This window comes from Monodon monoceros, unplaced genomic scaffold (genome assembly GCF_005190385.1).
Source record: "Monodon monoceros isolate NGI ecotype Baffin Bay Population unplaced genomic scaffold, NGI_Narwhal_1 Super_Scaffold_21, whole genome shotgun sequence".
NCBI lineage: Eukaryota > Metazoa > Chordata > Mammalia > Artiodactyla > Monodontidae > Monodon > Monodon monoceros.
The window spans coordinates 13,037,338-13,057,560 of record NW_021703778.1 but is presented as its reverse complement, the minus strand read 5'-3'; the positions used below and the strand labels follow the sequence as shown (position 1 = coordinate 13,057,560).

At 39.3% G+C, this 20,223-nt stretch overlaps 1 protein-coding gene across 2 annotated transcripts in view; it reads left to right on the top strand.

Moving 5' to 3' along the window:
• Nucleotides 1-20,223, top strand: part of SPAG6 (sperm associated antigen 6) — a 74,071-nt gene that overhangs the window by 15,898 nt on the left and 37,950 nt on the right. For both annotated transcript variants that reach the window (XM_029238621.1, XM_029238620.1), the window contains exons 3-4: nt 2,041-2,207; nt 5,871-6,054. In XM_029238621.1, coding sequence (XP_029094454.1) covers nt 2,041-2,207; nt 5,871-6,054 — 351 coding nt within the window. The remainder of the gene's footprint in view (nt 1-2,040; nt 2,208-5,870; nt 6,055-20,223) is intronic.

Sequence of the window (20,223 nt, the reverse complement as noted above, 5' to 3'; positions counted from 1 at the left end):
CACCATCACTGGTGATAGGGAAATAAAAATCAAACCACAAGGATATACCACTTCAAACCTATTAGGATGGTTATTCTAAAAAAAAAAATAACAAGCGTTGGTGAGGATGGGGAGAAATTTAAACACTTGCACTTTGCTGGTGGGAGTGTAAAATGATGGAGCCGCTGTGGAAAGCAGTTTAATGGTTCAGTGGTGTGATGATTACACACCATTGTAAGTGTATTTAATGCCTCTGAATTGTATGTCCCCAAATGGTAAAAATGGTAATTTTTATGTTATGTATATTTTACCACTGTTAAAAAACTTAAATTGAGTAATAAAGCAACTACAAAGAAGAGATCAACAAATTGTTTTAGATTCAACTTTCTAGAAGGAACCCATGTTAACGTTTGGTAGTCATTCTAATACCTTATTCTGTGCATTAAACTTTTTGTTGTGAGATATTACAGAAATTATCTCTATACAAAAGTATAGAGAATAATATAAGCAACACTTATGCACATGGACATGCTGATTTGTTTAACATGATCTGTGGCCTAGGCCTGAGGAGGGGCCTAGGCACACTTTGTGTGCCTGCAAAGTTAACCAGCCTGAGTGGGATGCAGACTTGCAACGGTGGCCTTCTGTAAAATGATCTAACCAAACCAACTTAGACGTAAAAATGATCACTAAAGGAAATTGGGAACTGCGAAAAGCCACAGGTCTCATCATTAAATGTTTCTGTGATAAGCATCATTATTCTCTGCTTATGTTATTTGGTAGTACCATTTATCTTATTTTGGTCTAATCCTATATGTTATTATAAATGTTTTCCTTTTATTTCTATTTCACATGTTTCTGGATATAACATTATAAAAGAATATTGGTAATATGTATTTGCTTTTACAGGTCACTGGGGTATGTTTTTCAAGAAAAGATGTAATACCATCAAGTTGAATAGCCTGCTGTAAATTAAGTTTAGCAAGTCAAATTTCTAAACTTGTTCTAGTTTGAACTCTCGTCATTACCTTTTTTGTAATCTTAGACTAAAACACCGTCATTAAAGCACAAATAGCGGTTGACTATTTTGCATGTTTTATAGTAAGGCAAAGTTACTACAGAGTTGGAAGTGTCCAGTAAAATGGCCCAAATGCAATCATTTTTCCCCACCTCCTCAATTTTCCATACATATTACTTATTTAGTAAGTATCAAAAAAGAATGTCTGAATTGCTAACCTTGCTCCACCATTGTGTGAGGATTTCCCTGACCTTTCTCAGCCTCCATTTCCACATCTGTAAAATAGACATGATAATAGGGCTTACTCTTCCTAGGTTTGTTATGAGAGTTCAGTGAATTAATATGGAAAATAAGTTCTTAAAACAATGCATGCACAAAATAACATATAAGCTACTTGTATTATTGTTGTTGTTATGATGGTATTCCTACTATGTATTCAAGCCTAGAATGAATATTATGAGAGCTAGTATTGTGATTTATTTATTTGGAGATAATGTCAGAAATCTGAATTTGCAGCCCTTCATGAATGGGAGGCCCTAGCCAAATGGCCCTCCTAGCTCACCTAGCCCTGAAGGAAAGTTCAGTTGGAATCAGAGAAAAAAACATTGGAAGACTTGATTGAGAGGAAAGGACTGAACTGAGCCCTGAAAGATAGGATGTGCAAAGGCTGTGTGGGAGGGACCCAGCTCCCCAACACCTGCCTCCCTGCCATGTGCTAGGTAGGCATTCTACTCTGTGCTTTACAACCTCTCTCTGCGTTCATGACATCACGCAGCTAGTGTTTGCCATATCAGGGAGTTAAACTCTGGTTCTCCAAAGCCTTTCTTATTTCCATGCTAAGCTGCTACTTTGATAATTACAGGTTGTATTATACTGTGCCTTAGCCAGTTAGATGCTGCTTGATATCCCATTAGTTTTTAGTGGATGATTTTGTTGTTGTTTTACTGATATATTCTCCTGAATTTTCCTATCTGCGTATATGCTGAATGGTATGCTTGCCTTTTAACTTAAAATTTGCTGATTTCTGTTTTCTCGTAACGTAGGTGTAATGTCTTTGCTGAGGCCTCTTCTTCTGGATGTGGTCCCAACAATTCAACAGACTGCTGCTTTGGCTCTGGGGAGACTGGCTAATTATAATGATGACCTAGCAGAAGCAGTAGTGAAGGGCAACATTCTTCCACAGCTTGTTTATTCATTGGCAGAACAGAATGTAAGAATTTTTAAAAACTAAGTTATATGTTTTTTTGTTTGTTTTGGATTTTTAAAAAAATTGATAGTTTGGGTACAGTTGCAAGTTTGTAGGCATAGAATTATTAGGATGTTAATACAACCTTCAATTCTTTGAACTGCATGTAATAATACTTTTAGGGTATTTTACTTTGGGGCTGATAGGCAGCTTTTCTCCATTACTGTTAATATAAGGAGAAAACATATTATAATTTTTAATGGAATTATGCATAAAGCAGTATTTCTCAGCATGGGTTTATTCAAGTTATAGGATCAGTCTTAGAAAGGTGTATGGGGCCCTGGGCAAATAAGTTATATACAATGGTGAAATCTGGTTAATGGACAATGTAAGAGACAGCTTTGAAGCAAAGGGGAGAGAAGCATCCAAAAGGAAGGAGAATACATGTAATGGAAGGTTTGACAAAGAATTTTTTTCCAAGTATGCAAGCATGTCAGCCCTTTTAAGGGCCATATAAGAGCGCCTCCATTGTTTTTTTCATCCTGTCTGGTTCCCTCTATGTTTCTAACAATAGATAAGGATCTTCCTCTACATAGGGTCTTGGACTGTTCATTCCATCCTGCTAGTTTATCATAACCTAGGGATGTATCTTTCTTGACATGTCTTTAAGATTAAATTCCTATTTGTTGTAACCAAAGGACAAACAATACAATTTAAAAAATGGGGGTGGGGCTTCCCTGGTGGCGCAGTGGTTAAGAATCCGCCTGCCAATGCAGGGAACACAGGTTTGAGCCCTGGTCCAGGAAGATCCCACATGCCGCGGAGCAACTAAACCTGTGCGCCACAACTACTGAGCCTGCACTCTAGAGCCCGTGAGCCACAACTACTGACCCTGTGCACCTAGAGACCGTGCTCTGCAACAAGAGAAGCCACTGCAATGAGAAGCCTGTGCACCGCAATAAAGAGTAGCCCCTGCTCGCCGCAACTAGAGGAAGCCCGCGTGCAGCGATGAAGACCCAATGCAGCCAAAAATAAATAAAATCAAATCTTAAAAAAAAACACACCAAACATAATGAGATAGCACTCTACCTACTAGGATGGCCATAAAAAATAAGAGAAAGAAAAAAAGGAAAATAATAATAAAAGTGTTAGTGAAGGTGTGGAGAAGTTTTGTAAAATCATGCAGCTGCTATGGAAAACAGTTTGGCACTTCCTCAGCAAGTTAAACATAGTTACCATATGATCCAGCAGTTCTACTCCTAGTTATGTTTCTGAAGGAATTGAAAACAGGTGTTCAAACAAAACTTGTGCACAAATGTTCATAGCAGCATTATCCACGATAGCCAAAAGAATGACTAGATAAAATGTTGGGTATCCATACAATGGAATATTATCAGTTCATAACAAGGGATGAAATCATGATATATTCTACAACATGGGTGAACCTTGAAAGCTTTGTGCTAACAGAAAGAAGCCAGGCAAAGCTACATATTGTATGATTCCATTTATATGAAATAGCCAGGATACGCAGATCCATCGAGATGGAAGCAGATGAATGGTTACCAGAGGCTGGGGGCGAGGAGGGAGTGAGAAGTGGCTGCTTAGCAAGTAGGAGGTTTCTTGTCGGAGTGATGAGAATATTCTAGAACTAGATAGGTGTGGTTGCACAACATTGTGAGTGCGCTAAATGCCATTGAATTGTACACTTTAACACGATTAAAATAGTAAATTTTATGTTATGTGTATTTACCAAAAAAATCCTAATTGTTTAAAAATGTGCCTTATTTTTTTAGATTGGAGAGTAATTTGCTAATAACTGTCTTATCCCTAGGAGGAGTTACCGAAATTTTATTTTTCTTGTAGGCATTCCTTCTATCATCAAATGCTTGGACTCACCTCCTTCTCTGAGGGCAGGGTCTGTGTTTGGTTTCTCACATAGAAGGTTCTCAACAGAAGTTTTCTAAGTGTGAATGAGTACCCATTAGCTGTAAAGAGACAAAAAGTACTAGGGCAGAGGTGAGGAGAAAGTGAGAATGTGAAGCATCATTCACAGGCTTCTGTCTCCTTCCCGTACCAGGCCTTTACCCCATTTCTCACAGGAGATTTAATATCTTCTTTATGAGGTACAAAGTCCTCTGGTTTTGCTTTTCCTTCCTTTTTTTTCTTTTTTTTTTAAAGGGTAATTCTTTTGGTGAGGAATTCTGGGAGAGAAGAGAGTTAGGGATTTGGAATGAGATCAGAGAGTGATATTCTAGGCACTGTAGTTAGTAGTGACTGCTGATGCCCAGTAAAGTGTGAATTTGAAAATTCTGCAATATAAAAAGTCAAATTAGCTTAAGGTAATGACAAGAAATGTGTCACCGTTATTTTTCCACAATTATGAGAAAATAATCTATGGGAAGCTACTCTAAAACTATTCTAATTTTTATAATAAAGTAGGAGATTTTTGGTTACTGACATGTAAAATTAGACTTTATAACAAATATCTTAATGCCTGTATATGTTGACATTTAAGAAACTAAAGAAATATATCAAGTCAAAACATCATTACTAACATAGCATATTTCTTGTCAATATATACTGATTTTGGAGATATAATATTTTAAAGTATACTTGATGTATTTTCTCTCACATAATTTTTTATTGAATCTTAATATTTTAGCCTGCATAAATAGAATGCTTTCAAAACAGATGCTATAGTCATCTAGTCGCTTTTTTTTGTAGTCACTGTAAAGAAATAGAAACTTAGAATCTAAAATAGGGCATTAATTGGGCTCTGTTAATGAAAGATCGAGTTAGGAGACTGTTACTGTGTCATTATGCTAACCATAAAACAGGGAGTGTTATAGCCAAATACTTCCTCTACATCTAATTTTTTTTTTAGCAATATGAAGAAAAACAGGTTAGTCTTGTGTTTCAGTTTTATTTCTTAATTTGATAAAATTTACACGTAGAACATATTATAAGTATGAAGTATTACTTGAAATTCACATAATGGTAAGTCATTTATATCTTTGTAAAAAAACATTTCTAAGAAGGGATAAATAACAACGCACTGTCGGGCTGGTTTATTTGCCAGGAGGAGTTTTAAAATGTATCATGAATATTTTGCCTTTATGTTTATCTGATGATTGCTAAGGGAGCCTCAGAACATAGTTGTTATTTCAGGATAACATGGGACACCAGAAAGGTTAGTTGAGGTCATGCTTAGAGACTGAGGGCAAGTAAAGGAAACGAATTTGTTAGGTGACAGTTTAGTTGCATGCGCTAACAATCTAAGAGTTCCCATAGGGCAAACAAATATCTTTCACTGTAATGCACAAACATGAAATCTCATTATTTTATGAATTTGTAGGAAATATAATGTTTATATTTTATTTTATACAATTTCCAAATGCATGTTTCAGAGTAAAACATTTGAAATGTATTTTAAGGCTTAAATCCTTTTAGTTCAGTTACTGAACAAAAGCAATGGGGGAAACATCAAAAAATCAAAATGATATTGCAGGATGTTTTTCATCTCTTATATTTAATAGCTATTGAGCTTTTTTTCTTAGTTTTATTTTTTATTTTATTTATTTTTTGAGCTTTTTTTTTTTAATATATCAATGTCATTTTAATGTTGGTTTTGGTCTATTTTAACTTTTAGCTCAATTCACTTTGAGTTTTGTCTATTTATCCTTGTAGCGTTTTTACAAGAAAGCAGCTGCCTTTGTGTTACGAGCAGTTGGTAAACATTCTCCCCAACTAGCTCAGGCGATAGTGGATTGTGGAGCACTGGATACGCTGGTGATATGCTTGGAAGATTTTGACCCTGGAGTCAAAGAGGCTGCAGCCTGGGCACTTGGCTATATTGCAAGACATAATGCAGGTAATGGGCCTTATTATAAAATAGGATTGTTAAAGTTTAGATTAATTAGGTAAATCTGGTTTTGCTTAGTAAACCATAGATATGAGAGGTCTTTTTTTTTTAATTTTTAATTTTTGGCTGCATTGGGTCTTTGGTGTGGTGCGCGGGCTTTCTCTAGTTGTGGCGAGCGGGAGCTACTCTTCATTGTGGTGCTCGGGCTTCTCATCGCGGTGGCTTCTCTTGTTGCGGAGCATGGGCTCTAGAGCACAGGCTCAGTAGTTGTGGCTCGTGGGCTCTAGGGCTCTAGAGTGCAGGCTCAGTAGTTGTGGCGCACAGGCTTAGTTGCTCCACGCCATGTGGGATCTTCCCGGACCAGGGCTCGAACCTGTGTCCCCTGCATTGGCAGGCAGATTCCCAACCACTGTGCCACCAGGGAAGTCCCAGATATGACGTCTTAATGATATTTCTATACATTATTGGAGATAAGTTTCGAATGATGGCCAAGTTGTTTGGATCACAGATTCACCAAAAAACCTGTACATTTCAGTCCTTGTGTTAGTTAGCAAAAGAAAAATTTGAAGACAGAAAGGGAATCGGGGATGTGGGGAGAATGAGATATTGATTAGATTCAAGGACCTTGGTAAATCGGTTCCGTTACAAAATTGTTTGAGTTTGTCACCCCTCAGGGGACATTGGGTCTTCACTCTCGCTTATGGTAGGGTGTTCCAAGCCAGCCAGGAGCCATGTTGTATGAGTGAATATTGTTGAAAAGATATGGATGTGGTAACTTGCTAGAACATATTTGTATTCAGCCTATAATCATCAGGAAGGAGGAGAAAGAGAAGGAGCACCTTTTCTTATAAACTGAGCTCAATGAAGCCATCAAGAAGGGGCCAGGGGCTTCCCTGGTGGCGCAGTGGTTGAGAGTCCGCCTGCCAATGCAGGGGACACGGGTTCGTGCCCCGGTCCGGGAAGATCCCACATGCCGCGGAGCGGCTGGGCCCGTGAGCCATGGCCGCTGAGCCTGCACGTCTGGAGCCTGTGCTCCGCAATGGGAGAGGCCACAACAGTGAGAGGCCCGCGTACCTCAAAAAAAAAAAAAAAGAAAGAAAAAGAAGGGGCCTGGGCCTCTTGTGTGAAGGTTGTGCTGACACACCTGCTCAGTAAAAAATACATAGGGAACAAAATTGCTCCCACCACTTTACAGAAGTTGCTAAATAGTATGAACAAATAACACAACAAGAAAATAACAGTTTTAAGACAAACGTATGTAAAAGTGTAAACTTTGCTGGTAATCAAAGAACTGCATATTAAAACATCAGTGAAAGTATCTTTTCCTACCTATTATTATTTGGGGGGAAAAAGGAGTAAAGCAGAAATATAACCAAGTGGTTAAGAGCATTGTGGCCTTAGGACAGGATCTGAGTTTGAGTCCAAGTTCTACTCCTTTGTTGCTGTGTAACCTTGGACACGGCTTTTAAACTTTCTGAAACTTAACTTCTTCATCTGCAAGGGAGGAAGTACTACTTCAGAGATTTGTCGTGAGGATGATGAGATAGACCAATGCTTGGCACATGGTAAGTAATCAATAAATGCAAAGTATGAATACTGTATTAATACTGAAGGTTTGAGAGGGCACGATGATGTTTCTGTCCACTGATGGAGGCACTACAAATTGTATAAACTTGTGCAAAGGCATTTGGCAAAACTAATCTAAGCCATGAAAGAGTTCATGGTTACTCTAGAAAGCCTGATTTGGGAATTCTTCCTAAGGAACGAATCCCACAGAATGAAGAAGCTGCATTCATGCAAATGTTATTGTAGTATTATTTCTAATATCAAAACCCCTCAAATATTTGGCAGGAATTTAGTGGTTAGATTATAGTAATTTACTTAATGGAATCTCACTCAACAAATAAAAGGTAATTATGAATCCTACATGATAACATGGAAAAGTGATTATAATGTGAAAAAAAAGACAAAATTGCACATTACAATTATAATAATATAAAAATAAATTTTTATGTGGATGTAAATTACAAGGACGTACATGTTTGTGCTACTAGGGTGATAGAATTAAGGATGTTTTTAATTTGTTTTCCAGATTTTTCAGTGTGTGTGCATGTATAAAATAATAGCTACCGTTTATCAAGTAATTACCGTGTGCCTGGCTCTGTGCAGTATGCTTTAGGATATTATCTCATTTTGGCTACAGTTACACTTAGGGCAGGTATTACTCTTGCTGTTAAAAAGAGGAAGAAAGTGGAACTTAGGATACCTGAAGTCATGTTAACGGTGGAACTAAAATTTGAGTCTAAATCTGTCTTGACTCCAAAGCCATATGTCAACCCCTGTACCATACAGTTTCATTAAGTACTCCTTGAAAGAGTTTTGAAGAAGAAACTCAAAACAGAAACAGGAAGTGGCTGTCCCATGGTTATGTTTAATTTGTTTTTTTTTTAAATTTATTTATTTTATTTATTTTTGGCTGTGTTTGTTCTTCATTGCCGCGCACGGGCTTTCTCTAGTTGTGGCGAGCGGGGGCTACTCTTGGCTGCGGTGCGCGGGCACTATTCATTGCGGTGCGCTGGCTTCTCATTGTGGTGGCTTCTATTGTTGGGGAGCGCAGGCTCTAGGTGCGTGGGCTCTAGTAGTTGTGGCACACGGGCTCAGTAGTTGCGGCCCGCGGGCTGTAGAGCACAGGCTCAGTGGTTGTGGCGCACGGGCCTAGCTGCTCTGTGGTATGTGGGATCTTCCCAGACCAGGGCTCGAACCTGTGTCTGCTGCATTGGCAGGCGGATTCTTAAGCACCACGCCACCAGGGAAGTCCTTTAATTTGGTTTTTAAGTGATGACACTATTGGAGACAAAATAATAAAATGATATAAAAGTAAATTGAGAAAGAAAACTATTGTTTTGCTTAGAATGATTCAGAATTGGTATATGAAAATTATTTCTTTAATATCTGGATTTTGGTTTTCCAAGTAGCTTCACCTTAGGACTATTGTTTAACACTTGTTGATTGAGAAAACTAAAGCAATGTTTTAAATTAGAAGCTGGTTATCATGGGGAAACTACATGAGTATATTTAGTAATTTTTTTTTTTTTTTTTACTGTCAGAGGACTTTACGGCAAACAGATTGTAACATGAGTATTTTAAAGAGTGGTGCAAAAGAGCTTTGAGGACAACCATGCAGATATGCTCTGAGGCAGGTGCCCATAAGTAACCTTTCCATACCTCCCTTTTGTTGAACCTGAGGCTAAATGATTATAGTTCATAAATAGGCTCTGTCTTTGGGATTCTATTCCAATTTTTGGCTATAATCTGGCTCCCACATGGAATTCCCAGTGTAATTTCAATATTTCACAGTAGTTAGGGGCTTGGGACCCAGAAGCTCCCAGAAGAGATTACTGCATAGATTTCTCAGAAGGAAAGGGAATTGTTATCTAGTAAGCAGTAAGTCATCATTCACATCCTGAATATCAGTGAAAATAGAAGATTTACCTCCAAATAACCTGATTTCTTTCTTGGTGATCTCTTAAAAATGGAATATATTGAGATTAAAGGGATTCATGCAGTGTTTTCTTCTGGGTATTCGTGGTAAGTTGTTTGATTAGATAGTTTAAGAAATATAAACCTTAAAGGAGGTGCAAAAAAAAATGTACCTTTAAGCGCAATAAGAAAGGAACCTTTAAGGAAAAACGTTTGTGTATAGGAAACAAAAATAAAGTAAGCATACAATTAGTAGAAGAGGGAAATCTATGGGCATCATCTGACTTTTCCTTATTTGAAAAATGCAATTTCTAAAAGTTACTTCTATGTATAGATTTTAAAGCATTTTACAGATAACCAAGGGAAACTGGGGGCTATCCACCAGAAATGGTGGTGGTGGTGGTTTTAACTCGGGGCAAATGGTCTCCTTAAATGTCCACGCTTGACTCAGCAGGTACGGAATACAATTGATAATATGTACCTCTTACTCGGAAGATAAATAAGCTACTTCTTTCTACTCTGGGCTCCTTAATAAAGGTCGAGGTAGAATTCTTCTCAGACTGGTTGTCCCTCTTCCTCCGTCTTGCTACATTCTCCCACTCAGCAGAATTATTCTGGTTACATTTTTACCTAATCGGTGTCAGATCTCTCACTCTTTCCGAGGACTGATCTTACTTTTGGAGTTACAGGGGCGAGGCAGGAGTGGTGGGCTCTGTGGCCTCGGTGCTCCCACCGGTAGGGCCCAGGCGGGGGCTTCCTCGCGCTCAGGGCCCTCCTTCCTCGCTCCGCCTGGCAGCCTGGCTCTGGCCTTGCGCCCGTCGGTGGCACAGCAGCTTCGTGGAGGAGCGCCGCCAGCGAACTTGTGCGCGGCATGTGGCAGTCATCAGAGTACTTGGGACAGAGGTGAGAGCAGCGGCCTGGCCACAGCCTGAGGAAGGAGGGGCCACGTAAGTGTTTTGTAGGAAAGATCTTCCACATTTGGGCTGAAAACTATGTTTTCAGTGTTTGTTTAGGAGCTTTAGCTAAAAATTCTGTCTCTTGTAAACTTTGCCTCCTGTAAACCTTTGCTGTCTCAGAATAAACTTTGGCTGTTCTCAGTCCTGGCAAAGAGGAATACGTTTGATTAGGTGTTCTAAGACATTTTAATTATTAACGCATTTTATATATATATATATATATATATAATATTAACATATCATAGGTGAGGAAACTGAAATAGAGAGGTTAAACGATTTATGCTGGTCAGACAGCCATTTGTGGCAGAACTGCTTGGCAATTACTCAGAACCCTTCAGAGAGTCTTCCTTTTTATAATGTGAGAAAGGCAAGTGTATGAAAGCTCATTGTTCTTCATTTTAAGCTCCTTGTAGTATCTGAAAGTCTTGCCAGATACCTCTGTTTTTAATCCCTGATGACTGGTTTCCACATGTGTGACTATTCTTTCTCTCAGGGATATCATTTATATCCTAAATCAAATGAGAGATTTCCCTTCCAGCTCAGTAGCAGTCAGGAGAGGAGATAGCTGCAGCCACAGATGAGCAGGGCTTGCAGGAATTGGCTCATTCTGATATTACAGAAACGTCGAGTAGATTACAACCCGTTTACCAAATAGATAATGTAAGAAAGAAATCCAGACAGAGCTGGCTGGCCTGATTCTTTTCTATGTCATATGTCAGTAGTTGCAGTACGCAGGCTCAGCATTTGTGGCACGTAGGCTCCAGGGCCACAGGCTTCAGTAGTTACGGCTTGCGGGCTAGAGTGTAGGCTCAGTAGTTGTGGCGCACGGGCTTAGTTGCTCCGCAGCATGTGGGATCTTCCCGGACCAGGGCTCGAACCCGTGTCCCCTGCATTGGCAGGTGGATTCTTAACCACTGCGCCACAAGGGAATTCCCTAGAAAATTTTAAATTATACACGTGGCTCACATCCCATCTCACAGCACTGATTTAGAGTTCCTGTGCCTGCACTTTGTGTTTTGTGTGTGTGGGGGTGGGGTTTGTTGTTGTTAAAAGGCAATGTAGTGGTGATGCTGTGGTCTCAAAAAGTCACACTTAATATTCATGCTTATTAATCAGTATAACTGAGCAGTACATGTGTAGTAAGTTAAGGAATATGGAACTAAACTTACCATTTGGGGAGGAGTAAATGATGAGTCAACTTCAAGCAATCACTTACTGATGTAAGGGCTGAAATGTACTTTATAAGTGGCCAAACTACCAGGCTCGCACATTGTTGATGGGGCCACATACTGATAATCCCCTTTGGAAAACAATATTGCAGTCATATTAGGTTGACCTTATGAAATTACCTATATTTGATTGGTTTTGACTTAACAAAAACAGCAGTTTCATGTGGTTTAATCTAAAAATATCAAGAACCTCAAAAAATGTCAACATTCTTCCCCTCAGGACCTTCACCTCTGTGCCTCTATCTTAAGTACACACATACACACACACACATATGTGTGAATGTGTGTATGTTTGTGTAACCTGTAGAGTATATTTGTATCAGTGCTTAGGACCCGTGGTAGCCAGCCTCCCAAATGCCCCTCAGAGATCCCATGTCCTGGCATTCTCACCCTTGTACAGTCCCCTCCCACATCGTACCACGATTGGTCTGTGTTACCACCAGAATGCTACAGAAGTGATGGTCTGTCACTTCTGAGAGTAGGTGACCAGCTCTGCAGGATCGAGGCTTCTATTGTGGGGTTCTCTCATCACTCACTCTGAGGGAAGCCAGGTGCTGTGACATGAGGACACACTCAGGCAGCCTGTGGAAAGGCCCATGTCATGAGGAGCTAAGGTCTTCGACAACCAGCAAGAAACCGGAGCTTCCTACAGCTACACTAGTGAGCTTGGAAGCAGATCCTACCCCAGTTGTGCCCTCAGATGACTGCATCCCCAGCAGACAGTGTGACAGCAACTTCATGAGAAACTCCAAGCCTGAACCCCCCAGCTAGGCTGCTCGTGGATTCCTGACCCACAGAAAATATGAGATAAGGAATGATGCTTTAAGCTGCTGAGTTTGGGTCATTTTGTATGTAGCAATGGATAACTAATAAATAAACGTAATCTTAATGCACAAAGAAGTTCACTGTACTGAACTTAAGAATGGCAAAGCCCCAAAGCCAACAAAACAATTAAGTGTCCTGAGTAGCTGGGGTTGGGGGGAGAGGTTAAGTAAATTATGGAATATTTACTCAGTGGGATATCATGCAGTTATTAACAGTGTTGGGCTGGCTCATCCTCAGGAATAAAAGTGGACAGTGGCTTCCCTGGTGGCGCAGTGGTTGAGAGTCCACCTGCCAATACAGGGGACATGGGTTCATGCCCCGGTCCGGGAGGATCCCACATGCCGCGGAGCGGCTGGGCCCGTGAGCCATGGCCGCTGAACCTGCGCGTCCGGAGCCTGTGCTCCACAATGGGAGAGGGCACAGCAGTGAGAGGCCCGCGTACCGCAAAAAAAAAAAAAAAAAGTCAATGCTTCTAAAAAAAAAAAAAAAAAAAGTGGACAGTGGAGGCCCACAGGTAGCTTCATTAACCACCCAGAGGCAGTCACCCCGAGAGCTGCTGACCGGGGACCACTTGTATAAAAACATCCTGTAAACTTTCTCACCATCCAGTGCTTCGTTTCTGTTTCCTCTGTCCTTTGTGTGTTCTTGTAGAGAATTCCACTGGGGCACTGCTAACCCTTTACTGTTTAGCCTCCTCCGTCAGCCTGAGCTCCTCGAAGGCAGGGACTTGCCTAAAACTGGGCTGGAACAAATGCCAGTGAAGTTCGAAAGTTTGAATAATAAAATCTGCATTTGCCATCTAAGGATTTTTTTTTCCCCCCAGCAGAATGCAGATTGTAGGTGGAATGAAACTACGATTGTTGCAATATTATATAAAGCAAGTAGAAATGAATGGAAACATGTCTAGATACAAAAAGCGTATTTTGTAAAAGCTGATTCCAAGTAATTTATTATTTTCTTCATACAAGAGCACTCCAGACCCTCTCTGTAACTTTGCCTTTTCCAATTCAGCTTAGTCTCAGCTGTTGAGTAAAGTATAAAACTAAAAGCTGCTAAAATCAGGGTTTTAAAAATGGCTTTGTATCTTATGCTACCTATGATCTTCCAAGGCCGTACCCAACTCTACCACTTCCCACCTTCTCTTTCTCTCGTCTCCACTTCTTGACTTTTCCTTTCCGTATTTTGAAGCTGTTTTTTATACTTGAGCCTTATATAAGTGCGCCAACCATCCAGCTGATTGTAATTTCTTACTAAGGCCCCGTTAACTCCAGATCAATGGCTTATTTGACTCACTTGACTTTTTAAAGAAGCTAGAATTATTTAACCTTCAAAGCATATGTATGTATGTGTGTTAACATCTCTCAGACACTCAATCCATATGTAAGGGTTAGACCGATGGCTCTGGAGATGGGGTGGAAAGAGGTGGCGTGGAGATAATGGGTAGGAAAAATTACATTTGTGGGAGCGGGGGATAAATAAAAATCATACATTAGATTTTTTCATAATAATATGCAAATTCCCGCCACCTTTTCTCACTCCAACATGCGATTGGAGATATCAGTTTCTCAGCTCAGAATTATAGCTCTAGTGAGCCATCGTTACCTAGAAGGATATTGCCTCTCTCAGATGTGTTGGTGTAGAATAAAGGTTTTTTGGTAGCTGGCTTCCATGCCTTCCTCTTCCTAGTCACATCCCTGTGCAGTCTCCGCCCACGTTGCACCAATGAAATATAGCAGAAGTGATGGCATGTCACTTCTGAGGTTAGATTATAAAAGACTATGGCTTTTGTCTTGGGTTCTTTCCTCTGGATCACTCACTCTGGGGGAAGCCTCATCATGAGCTACCTATGAAAGAGCCCAGAAATGGGGAGGAACTGATGCCTTCTTCCAACTCCCGTGGGTACGCTGGGAAGAAGATCCTGTAGACCCAATGTATCCCGGTCAAGCCTCAGATAACTGCAGCCCTGGCTGATGGCTTGATTGCAGCCTAGTGAGAGGTCACAGCCTGAACCATCCAGCTGAGCCGCTCCCAGATTCCTGACCTACAGAAACTGTAAGATTATAAACGTTTCCTGTTTTAAGCAGCTAGGTTTGGTGTAGCAGTAGGTAACTAAACCAGTTGTAAACAGCTGGGTTAGACAAATTTCTAGACAAATTTCTTCCACTTTAAAAGTGACATTCCTAAAATCATACTGGCGTATGGTATATAACCAGTTTTGGCGATTACACCTCCATATTTGTTTTTACTGTAATTTCACCAAATCCTGAAAAATTTGGTTGAATGGGATGATTATATAACATAAGATTGACATCATAAGTGATAGACAAATCTTAGATGTATTTTTTAACTCGTTTTATTTCACAAAGGTTTTGAAGTGATATAGCTGTGTTTTACAGCCAGATGCAAAACCAGCCTATCTTTTTTTTTTTTTTTTGCGGTACGCGGGCCTCTCACTGCCGCGGCCCCTCCCATCGCGGAGCACAGGCTCCGGACGCGCAGGCCCAGCGGCCATGGCTCACAGGCCCAGCCGCTCCGCGACACGTGGGATCCCCCCAGACCGGGGCACGAACCCGCGTCCCCCGCATCGGCAGGCGGACTCGCAACCACTGCGCCACCAGGGAAGCCCCAGCCTATCTTTAAACTAAGAAATAGGGCCATCTAAATGCAAAGAAATGATGATTCATAACTTTATTTTATTTTTAATGAAAAAATAGAATAGAAATTTTTGTAGGGCTTAAAACCAGTGAGTTAAAAACAGTGTTTGGAAAACGAAATTAAAAAGCAATAAAGTTAAAAGGAATTAGAGTTTTTTTCGTTTGTGTGTTTTGTTTTTTGATTCGCGGGCCTCTCACTGTTGTGGCCTCTCCCGTTGTGGAGCTCAGGCTCAGCGGCCATGGCTCACGGGCCCAGCTGCTCCGCGGCGTGTGGGATCTTCCGGGACCGGGGCACGAACCCGTGTCCCCTGCATCGGCAGGTGGACTCTCAACCACTGCGCCACCAGGGAAGCCCCGGAATTAGAGTTTTTGAGGTGTTTGATTTGCCTAATTATTTTTGAATTAGTATGCTAAATGTATATATATATTATATATATATAATATATTATATATATAATATATATTATATATATATTTTATATATATAATATATTATATATATATTTTTTTCTTTTTTTCCTTTCGGAGAACCTCTTCATTTTGAGTCCTTTTTATGAGTTCTCATGATGGATCACTTAATTTTGCTCACATTCTTCCCTCTTACATCTCCATTATGAGCAGAAAAATTAGTGGAGTATCATAATATAGGTTTAGATTAATCCTTTTTTTGAAGTCCAATTTTTAGGTTTTCATCAATTTCTTGGAATTCACCTCTGAATTTTCTTATGTAATCACTATAGTGGTTCTTCCTTTATGACTCTAGCGTGTGTCTTCAAGAATCAAATGTAGAAAGAATGTCACCTTTCTACATCCAGAAAGTCCCCACAGCTCGTTTTAGAAGGTGTAAGGTTTAAGCCTAGGGTTGTAAAATGATAGATGTGTTTTATTTAGCCTGCACTATGTTGTCTTACACAGTGTGCTTTTAAGTTTCCAACACTTAAAAACCAGGCAATTTCACATTAAAAATCAGATGTGTGGCTTCTCTTGAAAAATCCAAGCATCTGACAACGGTTGCCTGTATTCCTATGTGGCCGCGCTGGGCTGAAGCTGAGTAATTGCTGCTCCTTGTAGCTGGTGCATATAGTTTTGCAGTTTACTGTGCTTCCCACTCAGTTATTTTTCTTACACCTGCTGGCTTCACTTATTTTAATTACTTGCCTGGGCCCTGTGTTTACCACTCCTGATCTAAACAAACCACTAGCCATAACAATTAAGAGGAGGGGTTAGGCCATTGTGAGCACTGTTAAAATAAAGCAAAATCACTTTTGCCTGATGCACCTAGTTTTACGTGTTACAGCTGTGCCTATTATATGCTGATGGACTTTCCTTTCTGTGCTCTTCCCTTCTGGTCAACATAAAGTCATCCCTAAATATTCCATTCATCCAGCTTTAGATACTAGTAATTTTATGAATGTTGTTGATCTTAAATGTCCTCCCTTTTATCTGTGTCTCCTTTTGTTTTAAAAATTAAATCTAAAGTTGTACTGAGCTTGTTATGGTCCGATAGAGGTGGCTGCCTCAATTCCTTCACTCAGCAGTGAGGTATTCAGGAGGCCAAAGAGAACTAGCTATTTCTTTACTGAAAACAGCTGACCATCAGATTTGCGGACTGTATACCAGTTGTCTACATGCATGCAATCAATGGCTTTAATTATTATTTATGAATAAGGAAGGTGCTATTGTATAGTTTTATTTCTACTGACAATTTGAAGTCTAAAAAATTGTTTAAAATGAATAAGCCTTAACATTTAAAAAAATGTAATATTTTAACTGTAATAAAGGCATGAATTAAGATGAGGGAAAGTGTGAAAAAGTAAATGGATAATATTTCTAGTATATATTAGTAATTCTTCAAAGAATAATTATGCATTCTTTCCTAATATTTTGTTTCAAGGAGACATATTCCCACCATTTCTAAAAATAAGAAACTTTCTTCCATAGTGAGAAATAAGCTAAAGTGTTTATTTTTCTTTAGAATAGTAATGTTAGTGTAGTTAGCCACAGCAATAGCTATATGTGTGGTCAAAGGACGTGTTCATATTTCTTTTATTTTTTAAAAACAATCACATTGAAGAAAATTTGTCAAATAGAGAAGAAAATATATCACCAATAGTACCATCAACCCCATCTAAATCTTGTTAGTATGTTAGTATAACATAAAGCCTTCTTTCTCTGATTTTTTTTATTTTTTGCATAACTACTTCTAATTTTGCTGGTTACCTAACAGTATATGATTATGGCACATGTTCTTGCATAAAAGATGATGTAGTTTTAAATAATTTGTTTTTTGAAGATTCATTTAAAATTTAAAATGAGGTTAAGGAAAAAAAATGAGGTTAAGATATTTTCAGGCACTGAAGATAAATTAATTGGCTCTTTTTTTTCTTGATCAAACCTTTTATGAGCATCTGTACATATCAATCTTTGATTTCCTAAGTTTAATAATTAATTAAACAACCCAGACTCATTTCCAAATTAGAGTTAAAAAAGAATTCTTTGAGATTTCTCCTATAGGGAGTAACTTTTAAGTGTACCAGATTTTTGTATGTGTTTTGGTTACTACCACTTTTTTTAGAGTAGAAAAGTAGAGAGAAGAAGAAAAGGGGAGCAGGAAGGAGGATGGGAAGCACTGCCTGAAACGGCACCCCATGTGTGTTTCCCCAAACTCTCCATGCACCCAACTCCCAGCTCCACTCTGTGCTGTGGTCTGTTCACATATTTACCCTGAGCAGAGTCTGCTAGAACAGAACAACGTTTTTACTCTATTCTGCTTCCCCAAGATCTAGCCAAGTTTCTAGCACATAGTAAGCACGTAATGAACACTCAGTGACCAGAAAGGAGAGGAAAATAAGTATATACACCAAGCCTGAGAGAGGACAGAATTGTATCAATATGTTTGGGGCTGTAAGTTACAGAATATCAGCTACAGGTGGCTTAAGCAATGAGGACATTTTTTAATTTCACATGACACAAAGTGAAGAGTCAGGGCAGTTCCAAGGTTTGTTATGCAGCTGAACAGTGTCTTGGAGGACCCAGATGTTTTTCATTTTTGTACTCGGCCATCCTCAGCGTATTGGCAGTTTCTTCTGTTATAGTTGCAAGATGGCTGTAGGAGTTCCAGATGTCATTTGCAGGCAGATGTGCCCATGTCCAGCAAAGAAGAGGCGGTGTTTCCTCCTGTGTATTTCTGTTTATTACAGAGGAAAACCGCTCAGAGATGCTTCTAGCTGGCTTCTGCTCAGGTCCCATTCACCAGGATTGATTCACAAGCCCACGCCCTGACCGACAAAGGCTATGGGGTAGATGTCAACAGCGACTGGCACAGAAATACCAGAGGAAGCAACGGTAGGGAAGAGGAGAAGGATATACCACAGGAAAAAGAGTAGTGGCAGAGGCAGGATGAAATAGCCTGTGGAATGTGTAATATAGTATGGTGTGCATTATTTAGGTCTATTATACTCTTACCTTTATATACACTGTCTTATACCCAGTATATGAATGAAAGTGGTAGAACAGTATCATTTATGAATTACAATGTGTGCCACCCAAGAACAGAGCTGGGTTTTGTAGGACCATATAAATTGGAGATGTCAGGTATATGAAACTGCAAGTACAAAATTGCTAGGCCCCATCCAGGTCCCTGGGAGCTTCATTACCTTCAGGCAAACCTTTCTTTGGTACCCTCCCCAGCCTTCCCCTCGTTTAGCATCACTGATCCAAAAAGAATGGAAAACAGCTTTGGATGGGAATGGGTAACAAGTCAGAAGAACTGAGTTTGCTTTATTATTAACATTATAGAGTTCAGGAAAAGGAGGATACGGTACTCAGTTACTCAAGGAAAGAATAAAATGTATGGGAATTACAAAGATGATAAATTTTTTTAAAAGAACTTTTTATTAATAGTTTTATTAACTGTTTATTAACTTTTAAAAAACTTATTTATTTTATATTTTTGGCTGCATTGGGTCTTTGTTGCTGTGTGCGGGCTTTCTCTAGTTGTGGAGAGCGGGGGCTACTCTTCGAAGGCTTCGCGTTGCGCGGGCTTCTCATTCTGGTGGCTTCTCTTGTTGCGGAGCACAGGCTCTAGAGCACAGGCTCAGTAGTTGTGGCGCACAGGCTTAGTTGCTCCACGGCATTTGGGATCTTCCCGGACCAGGGCTCGAACCCGTGTCCCCTGAATTGGCAGGCAGATTCTTAACCACTGTGCCACCAGGGAAGCCCATATTAACTGTTTTTTAAACAGTTGTTTACTGCAGATTCTTTAACTCTTAGAAACTGTATAAAAGTGAAAATACATAAATAGGTGAACTTCCCATTGTATTTCATATTTCACACTTGGGTTTTTTAATTGAAACGTATTTGCTAATCAGTGTAGTGTTAATTTGTAGAAGTGTGTCATCTGCACCCGTGTCGAATGAGTCTGACACATAATAACCTTCCATTAATACTTGTTTAATGAAAGAATGAATGAATCGTTTATGCAAGATCGGGACTTTTAAGATAATTATAATAATTGAAGGAAAACAAGTGTTGGACACTAACCTGTATTTTCTAACATTATTTCCTTTTAGAAAATGTGATATTACCAATCTTTTGAAAAATTAAAGACTGTATTTTCTTTAAAGACTAAGAGATATGCTGAATTGATAACTTGGCTATTAAGATATAAATTGCCAAGGCGCTATAAATCTGAGAAAATGAGAGCATAATTTGAAAGGAAGAGATTATAGAAATGGGTATATGTGATTCAGCAAGAAAGGCCATGAGTACAATGAGAGTAGAATCTGTAACTATGCACTGTTTTATGCTTCTCAACAGACAGTTTTTACACATATATTATATGGGTCTGCCTGCTTGTCTCCTGTTCTCTATAATTTTAAAATGTGTTATTTTTTATAGCTGTTATTTTTGGGCACACAAGTGAATCAACATGTATATACAAAAGATACTGTTTCTGACATGTAAAATGCTTAAGATAAATTTATTTCTTTATCTTACATTAACATTTATATATATTAAAGCCTGTTCAGTTGT